This window comes from Corythoichthys intestinalis, chromosome 14, assembly GCF_030265065.1.
Source record: "Corythoichthys intestinalis isolate RoL2023-P3 chromosome 14, ASM3026506v1, whole genome shotgun sequence".
In the NCBI taxonomy this organism is placed as follows: domain Eukaryota; kingdom Metazoa; phylum Chordata; class Actinopteri; order Syngnathiformes; family Syngnathidae; genus Corythoichthys; species Corythoichthys intestinalis.
Window position 1 is genome coordinate 1,704,887 of NC_080408.1, and position 9,461 is coordinate 1,714,347.

The window sequence follows — 9,461 nt, forward strand, 5'->3', positions numbered from 1 at the left end:
ATTGCAGCCAGTGTTGTTAATAACGGCGTTACAATATAACGGCGTTACTAACGGCGTTATTTTTTTCAGTAGTGGGTAATCTACTTAATTACTTTTCTCATCTTGGCAACGCCGTTACCGTTACTGAGGACGGAAAGGCATGCGTTACTATGCGTTACTATATTGGTCGAAAAGTCTGAGGGAGACGGACTCACCGAGACGACAGAGCAGAGCAGGGAGGAGGCAAGAAAGTTGTGACGCCGAGCAAACGCGATGCTAGGTCGCTCCAATAATACATGTTGTAGCCAATAGCCGGCATGTTATGGTAGATATGGTAGACATGGTAGATATCCCATGTACTGTATATAGATATAACTAGATGCAAAATGACAGCCGCCATCTTAAAGCAGTAGGCTTTTTAGGACGGCTCTGTTGTAGAGAACCTTCCTCGCGAACCTAAGTAACTTTTTATCTAAAATACTTCTAAATCGGCAAAATCTTGACTTGAATCTATCTTTAAATGATGAAACAGTTTTAAAACTTTCATATGTCGAAAGTAGAGAGAAGGGAACTAATGCAATAATGGGAGCAATTTTAACAACTTTTAACAGTTGATTCAGGGTAAAGGGTAAATTAGGGTAAAGAATTGGGCTCGGGCCAATTGTACCAAAAACCTCCACAAAAAACTTCACATAGTGTGGCCAATGTTTTTTTTTTTTTTTGAGGGAAAAAAAAAAGTAATTATCACCAATTACTTTGCCAAGTAACTGATTACTCTTACATTCAGGTAATTGAGTTAGTAACGCAATTACTTTTTGGGAGAAGTAATTTGTAACTATAATTAGTTACCTTTTTTCAGTAAGATTAACAACACTGATTGCAGCCATGAGTTAACTTATTAGGCCAAAATTAAACATGATGAGTTTGACACCCTTTTTCCTCATAATAGTTGATGGTACAATTGAAAACGACTTTGTTTCCTCCATCCCTTACCAGCGTACATCCCCACGCCCATCTACTTCGGCGCGGTGATCGACACCACGTGCATGCTGTGGCAGCAGGACTGCGGCGTGCACGGATCGTGCTGGGAATACGACGTCACGTCGTTGCGCTTCGTCTACTTCGGCCTGGCCGCCAGCCTCAAGTTCCTGGGCTTCCTCTTTATCTTCCTGACCTGGTACTCCATCAAGTACAAGGAGGAGCGCGTGGAGCGCTGGCTCAAGCGCCACCTGTCGCCCGCCGACACGGTGGGCGGCCTGGTGTGCCACCCGGGGGGCCGCAAGGGCCACGCCCGCACCCGCTCTTGCCCCGTGAACATCCCGCGCAGCGAGCACGCCGCACCGCCCCCCGCCTGCGCGCCACCCGGCGCCCTCAACCGCGGGGTCAGCACCCAGAGTTGCCCCGGGAACGAGTTGAAAGCAATAACGCCGCCGCCGCCCGTCCCGGCCGCGCCGGCGCGCTCGCTGGAACAGGTGGCGCTGCGCGTCTGAGACTTTTCGGGGACACTTTTCTTCGGCCCGCCTTCGCGACCGCCGCACAAATACGCCGGCGTGGACCCGCTACCGTCAGAAGCGCCCGCTTCGCTTGACCGGATTCAATTTGTTTCCATGCTCAGTCAATGTGAGAGGTACCAAAAGGAGTCGGACCATGTTTTGGTACCAAAAATAAGGTGCTATGAAATGGTCACCATGCCTAAAAATGAAAAAACTGCACTTAGAAATCGAATTTGGCACGCAAATCTGACGTGTATTTTTTTTTTTTTTTTTACCATTTCACCAAAACAATGCATTAGTGACAGCCCACTTTTTTCCCTATCAGTTCTGGTTGTGACATCACAACCGGGATTAACCATCATGTCTAGCTTTCTAGTGCTGCGTTAGCTAGTTAGCTCGCTAGGACATGTTGGCAGGATGACTTAAGTCACATGGTAACAAGAGAATGAAAGCGGTGTCCATGTTGCATTATGGGATATTTACACTGAAAGACATGCAGACATCAGCCTGCAAAAACCCATAAATAAGCCACAGACTATAAACCACATCGTTCAAAGTAACGATTTACAGTCCAACAATTATTTTTTTTTTTTTTCACTCATTGAGACAGACTAAGATACTTTGGTTGACTTTGGAATTTTGTTAAACTTTAGACAAAAAATGTCACTTTTTGCCACTGTTTTACAGTGTTCCGGTAACCGAATGGCAGTTTTGGTCCACTTCACAACTTTTGACAATGAAAACAAGTACCGAAACAACACATTCTTGTCTTTTGGCTTCCATAGAAAACAAATGTGGATGTTCTTTTTTTTAAATCACTTTTGATTTTGTTTGTAACTCATTGGCTACCATCGACGGCAATAGACGTTCTGCTGTCAACCCTCCCGCTTCAAATGAATTGGACATCTACTACTGACATTTAATGAGTTGTTATTCAGTTTTTAGGAGCCACACGATTGGATGTCTATCATCGTCAATGGCACTGAACGAGTTAAGAAATTTGCTGGAGATGTATGGAGGTAGATTTGTGTCTTTGTTATTCAATCAAAACAAAAGTTGCTTCAATCCAAAAAAAAGTCGCTTCAGTCAAAATATATCATTTCAATTAAAAAAAAAAAAAAAGTCACTTCAATCAATCAAAAAAAAAAAAGTGAATGCAAAAATTGAAACTAAAAAAAAAAAATTGAATTGCAATTGAAAACTTTATTTTTTTTTGATTGAAACAATTTTTTTGATTAATGTTGTTTTGCATTTGGGCCAAAAATTATTCAATCAAAAAATAAGTTGCATCAAACAAAAATTTTCAAAAGAAAAATCACATCAAAATTTCAATCATAGAAAAGTTTTTGAATGCAAAAAAATATTTGAGACCCAACAATTTGCATTTGAACACTTAATTCTTCATTGAAAATGCAATCCTTTTTGTTTGGGCCATACAACCACTAGCAAAAAGTATGGAATCACCAGTTTCGGACAAGCACTCACTCAATTTTATCATGTAGAACACACTCTGATGAAAGAAGCTTGAAAAAATGAATTAGTTCAAAAGTGCAACTCTTTAGCATTCAGAAACACTAAAAGCAACGAATAAAAAACATTGTGGTGGTCAGTAAATGTTAATTTTATAGAGCAAGTGCAGGGAAATATACAGTGCCTTGCAAAAGTATTCGGCCCCCTTGAACCTTGCAACCTTTCGCCACATTTCAGGCTTCAAACAAAGATATAAAATTTTAATTTTTTGTCAAAAATCAACAAGTGGGACACAATCGTGAAGTGGAACAAAATTTATTGGATAATTTAAACTTTTTTAACAAAAAACTGAAAAGTGGGGCGTGCAATATTATTCGGCCCCCTTGCGTTACTACTTTGTAGCGCCACCTTTTGCTCCAATTACAGCTGCAAGTTGCTTGGGGTATGTTTCTATCAGTTTTGCACATCGAGAGACTGACATTCTTGCCCATTCTTCCTTGCAAAACAGCTCGAGCTCAGTGAGGTTGGATGGAGAGTGTTTGTGAACAGCAGTCTTCAGCTCTTTCCACGGATTCTCGATTGGATTCAGGTCTGGACTTTGACTTGGCCATTCCAACACCTGGATACGTTTATTTTTGAACCATTCCATTGTAGATTTGGCTTTATGTTTTGGATCATTGTCCTGTTGGAAGATAAATCTCTGTCCCAGTCTCAGGTCTTGTGCAGATACCAACAGGTTTTCTTCCAGAATGTTCCTGTATTTGGCTGCCGTCAATTTTAACCATCTTCCCTGTCCCTGCTGAAGAAAAGCAGGCCCAAACCATGATGCTGCCACCACCATGTTTGACAGTGGGGATGGTGTGTTCAGGGTGAAGAGCTGTGTTGCTTTTACGCCAAACATATTGTTTTGCATCGTGGCCAAAAAGTTCAATTTTGGTTTCATCTGACCAGAGCACCTTCTTCCACATGTTTGGTGTGTCTCCCAGGTGGCTTGTGGCAAACTTTAAACGAGACTTTTTATGGATATCTTTGAGAAATGGCTTTCTTCTTGCCACTCTTCCATAAAGGCCAGATTTGTGCAGTGTACGACTGATTGTTGTCCTATGAACAGACTCTCCCACCTCAGCTGTAGATCTCTGCAGTTCATCCAGAGTGATCGTGGGCCTCTTGGCTGCATCTCTGATCTGTTTTCTCCTTGTTTGAGAAGAAAGTTTGGAAGGACGGCCAGGTTTTGGTAGATTTGCAGTGATCTGATGCTCCTTCCATTTCAATATGATGGCTTGCACAGTGCTCCTTGAGATGTTTAAAGCTTGGGAAATCTTTTTGTATCCAAATCCGGCTTTAAACTTCTCCACAACAGTAGCTCGGACCTGCCTGGTGTGTTCCTTGGTTTTCATAATGCTCTCTGCACTTTAAACAGAACCCTGAGACTATCACAGAGCAGGTGCATTTATACGGAGACTTGATTACACACAGGTGGCTTCTATTTATCATCATCGGTCATTTAGGACAACATTGGATCATTCAGAGATCCTCACTGAACTTCTGGAGTGAGTTTGCTGCACTGAAAGTAAAGGGGCCGAATAATATTGCACGCCCCAATTTTCAGTTTTTTATTTGTGAAAAAAGTTTAAATTATCCAATAAATGTTGTTCCACTTCACGATTGTGTCCCACTTGTTGTTGATTCTTGACAAAAAAATTAAATTTCATATCTTCATGTTTGAAGCCTGAAATGTGGCGAAAGGTTGCAAGATTCAAGGGGGCCGAATACTTTTGCAAGGCACTGTATATGGAATCACTCCATTTTCAGGGGGGAAAAAAATGGAATCATGAGAAACAAAGAAATAACAATCAAAACACATCTCTGGTATTTAGTAGCACCACCTCTGGCTTTTATGACAGCTTGCAGTCTCTGAAGCATGGACTTGATGAGTATTCTTCATCAATTTGGTGCCAACTCTCTTTGATAGCAGTTGCCAGATCATCCTTGCAGGTCGGAGCCTTGCTGTGGACCTTTTTTTTTTTTCAATTTCCACCACAGGTTTTCAATAGGGCTGAGATCTGGGCTATTTGCAGGCCATGACATTGACTGGGTGAGTCTTTCTCCAAGGAATGCTTTAACAGTTTTAGCTCTGTGGCATGATGCATTGTCATCTTGGAAAATGACACATATTTTCAATTGAAGAGATAAGAAGGCTGTCTAAAATTTCAATGTAAACCTATTAAAGATTTAACCACAGCCATCTCCCCAGTGCCTTTGACATGCAGCCCTATATCATTAAGGACTGATGGAATTTTGATGTTTTCTTCAGGCAGTCATCTTTGTAAATCTCACTGGAACGGCACCAAACAAAAGTTCCAGCATCATCACCTTGTCCAATGCAGGTTCTTGACTCTTGATTCCATATTTTTTCCCCAGAATGGAGTGATTCCATATATATTTCCCTGCACTTGCTCTATAAAATTAACACTTACTGACCAGCACAATGTTTTTTATTCATTTCTTATAGTGTTTTCGAATGCTAAAGAGTTGCACCTTTGAACTAATTGATTATTTTTTCAAGCTCTTTAATCTGAATTTGTTCTATATGATAAAATGTCTGAGTGAGTGCTCGTCAGAGACTGGTGATTCCATACTTTTTGCTAGGGTTTGTATTATGGGTAGGACATTTGTGTCTAAATCATTCAATCCCCCCAAAAAAGTTGCTTCAATCAAAGAAAAATATCATTTGAAAAATAGAATTGCCCTCCCCTTATTTTTTGTTGTTGTTGAAAATATTTTTATTTGAAATTATTTATTAGGGCCCGACGAGTGGTGGCCATGATTCTTGCTTCATCATGCTGTTATGGCTTGTGCCATTGGCGTAATAACTTGTCACTCAAAAAACATGTCTGACCAATAGCGTGAAGTGAACATTTGTGTCAAAATTTCAATCTTAAAAAAAAAAAAAAAAAGTGCCTTCAAAACTTTTCCTTCTTCAGTCGAAAAAAGGCAGTTCAAAGCTTTTTGCGCTTCAAAAAAAGTGACACTTCAATACAAAAAAAAAAAAAACAATTAAAAAAAAAAAATCTGAGAGGGCAATTTTATTATTTAAATAATCTTTTTCTTTAATCAAAAAAAAATATTTTCAATCAAACAACTTTTTGGGGATTGAATGATTCACACATGTCCTACAAATAATATGGCCGAAACAAAAAGGATTGCTTCAATCAGAGAAAACCTTTTCAATGAAAATTGTGTTCAAATGCAAATTTTTGAGTCTCAAACATTTTTTCTCATTCAAAAACTGACATTTTTCTTTGAAGTGATTTTTCTTTTGAAAATATTTTTGTTTGTTTGAAGCAACTTATTTTTTGATTTATCGACACAAATGTCCTAGCCAAAATGCAAAACATTACTTCAATCAAAAAAGTTGTTTCAAAAAAAAAAAAAAAAAAAAAAAAAATTCAAAGATAGTTTTCAAATGCATTTTTTTGTTTGAAATTTATTTTTGCATTCACACCTTTTTTTTTTTTTTGTATTGGTTAATAGACACAAATCTACCTCCATAGAGATGTACAGATTGGACGCCTATAACCGTCAATGGCAGCTGATGAGTTGCATAAGCAATGTGAGTACACAACCAGCAACCTGTGTGACAAACTATTGCTGCCACGACAATAGTTGCCAAGTTTCAACTAGTGACGCCTGCTGGCGAATTGTGGACGTGCAAGATGATGTCATTCAAGGTGACGTCGTGCGACCACTACTAGTCGGAAAGAAGAAAGAAAAAAAACGCACTTTTTGCGAGGTCACGCAGTTTTGAAGACGAAAAGTGTCAACAAAACGAATAAAAAATAAAAGGTCTTAAAATGTTTTGGTCAATTATTTTTACCTTGAGGGGGCGCCACGGTGTTAGAAATAAGTATATGTACAGAATTCACAGATCTTGTTATTCCGATCGCATATTTTTGTACCACAGTTCAACTCTGTCACCTGATCTTGAGGGTCTGCCGATATCGAGTACAGCTCCGATAACCCGCCAATCTATTCAGGAATAAAGTTGCGGTTGACTGATATGGGATTTTCAAAGGCCATTACAGATTACATACATACCATAGACTTCATAATGTATTGACATGACACATTCCCCATTCACGCCTTCCCGAAGGGGGCCGTCCAACACGCCGCTTCATTTATTAACAGTCGGTCACATGCAGCGATCTAACGCCGGATTTAGGTTGAAAACATATGAAAGCTGTACTGCATACAAACAGGAAGGATTGTATCAGGAGTGATTTGTTCCAGGATTCAAGGTAATTTACTTTTCGTACCATGCATGCATTTTGAAATGTGAAAAAAAAATTAAGGGGAGAAATTAGCCGCTACAGCATTGGCATTATACTTCACAATATTTACGTAAAATAAATGCACGGTTTTCTTGCTTTTAACCAAGAAACGACTCTTTTACATCCATATCTGTAAAGAATCAAGGGATTTAACCATTTATTCACAGGAATTTTTAACGGAAAAAGCTCTTTGTCTGCATTTCCACTTGGTCAGCTTTGAGGGAGATAGACTTCATAACCCGATTCATAGGGGACCTATGTACATACATACATTACACTAAAGATAAAAATACGCACCGTGTAATAGTAGAATTCCGCTACTTTTGTAACACTGGCCACTAGGTGGTGCAAAAACGCAACGCAGCTCATCACCCAAACAGGGAACATACACTCAGCGGCCACTTTATTAGGTATACCATGCTAGTAACGGGTTGGACCCCCTTTTGCCTTCAGAACTGCCTCAATTCTTCGTGGCATGGATTCAACAAGGTGCTGGAAGCATTCCTCAGAGAGTTTGGTCCATATTGACATGATGGCATCACACAGTGGCTGCACATCCATGATGCGAATCTCCCGTTCCGCCACGTCCCAAAGATGCTCTATTGGATTGAGATCTGGTGACTGTGGAGGCCATTTGAGTACAGTGAGCTCATTTGTCATGTTCAAGAAACCAGTCTGAGATGATTCCAGCTTTATGACATGGCGCATTATTCTGCTGAAAGTAGCCATCAGAAGTTGGGTACATTCTGGTCATAAAGGGATGGACATGGTCAGCAACAATACTCAGGTAGGTTGTGGCGTTCCAACGATGCTCAATTGGTACCAAGGGGCCCAAAGAGTGCCAAGAAAATATTCCCCACACCATTATACCACCACCACCAGCCTGAACCGTAGATACAAGGCAGGATGGATCCATGATTTTATGTCGTTGACGCCAAATTCTGACCCTACCATCCAAATGTCGCAGCAGAAATTGAGACTCATCAGACCAGGCAACGTTTTTCCAATCTTCTATTGTCCAATTTCAATGAGTTTTTGCTAATTCTAACCGCAGTTTCCTGTTCTTAGCTGAGAGGAGTGGCACCCGGCGTGGTCTTCTGCTGCTGTAGCCCATCTGCCTCAAAGTTCAACGTACTGTGCGTTCAGAGATGCTCTTCTTGGTTGTAACAGGAGGTTATTTGAGTCACTGTTGCCTTTCTATCAGCTCCAACCAGTCTGGCCATTCTACTCTGACCTCTGGCATCAACAAGGCATTTCCGCCCACAGAACTGCCGCTCATTGGATATTTTTTCTTTTTCAGACCCTTCTCTGTAAACCCTAGAGATGGTTGTGTGTGAAAATCCCAGTAGATCAGCAGTTTCTGAAATACTCAGACCAGCCCTTCTGGCACCAACAACCATGCCACGTTCAAAGTCAGTCAAATCACCTTTCTTCCCCATACTGATGCTCGGTTTGAACTGCAGCAGATTGTCTTAAACCATGTCTACATGTCCAAATGCACTGAGTTACCGCCATGCGATTGGCTGATTAGAAATTAAGTGTTAACGAGCAATTGGACAGGTGTTCCTAATAAAGTGGCTGGTGAGTGTATGTTATCCTATTGGCCATCAAGCGGCCGAAAAACAGCTTGAAAAATGTTGCTATATCGGCCGATATAACGGTTAAACAAGAACATCACCTGAACAGTTAACATATGTTATCCTATCATATTAGCTGATATCGGCAAATCTTTGGGGGGGGGGGGACCATTTGTCAGTCGGTTGAGATATCGGCCCCCCTATAAATTTGATGGCCACCCCGCTTGCCAGTATATCATTAGATTGTTGTAGCATCACTAATGCCTTTCATCCCAAATGCAACTGCTTTTCCCCAGTAATTATTTTGTTTTGTTAAATGTACACCTTATGCCTAATACAGTGAGGCAAATAAGTATTTAGTCAACCACTAATTGTGCAAGTTCTCCCACTTGAAAATATTAGAGGCCTGTAATTGTCAACATGGTTAAACCTCAACCATGATAGACAGAATGTGGAAAAAAAAACAACAGAAAATCACATTGTTTGATTTTTAAAGAATTTATTTGCAAATCATGGTGGAAAATAAGTATTTGGTCAATACCAAAAGTTCATCTCAATACTTTGTTATGTACCCTTTGTTGGCAATAACGGAGTCCAAACGTTTTCTGTAA

At 40.3% G+C, this 9,461-nt stretch overlaps 1 protein-coding gene across 2 annotated transcripts in view; it reads left to right on the forward strand.

Moving 5' to 3' along the window:
• The window catches only part of LOC130930013 (solute carrier organic anion transporter family member 5A1-like), a 34,934-nt gene extending 30,359 nt beyond the window's left edge, over window positions 1–4,575 (forward strand). For both annotated transcript variants that reach the window (XM_057857674.1, XM_057857673.1), the window contains exon 10: window positions 976–4,575. In XM_057857674.1, the coding sequence (XP_057713657.1) occupies window positions 976–1,469 (494 nt within the window). In that variant the 3' untranslated portion in view covers window positions 1,470–4,575. The remainder of the gene's footprint in view (window positions 1–975) is intronic.
• Window positions 4,576–9,461: the final 4,886 nt, after the last annotated feature.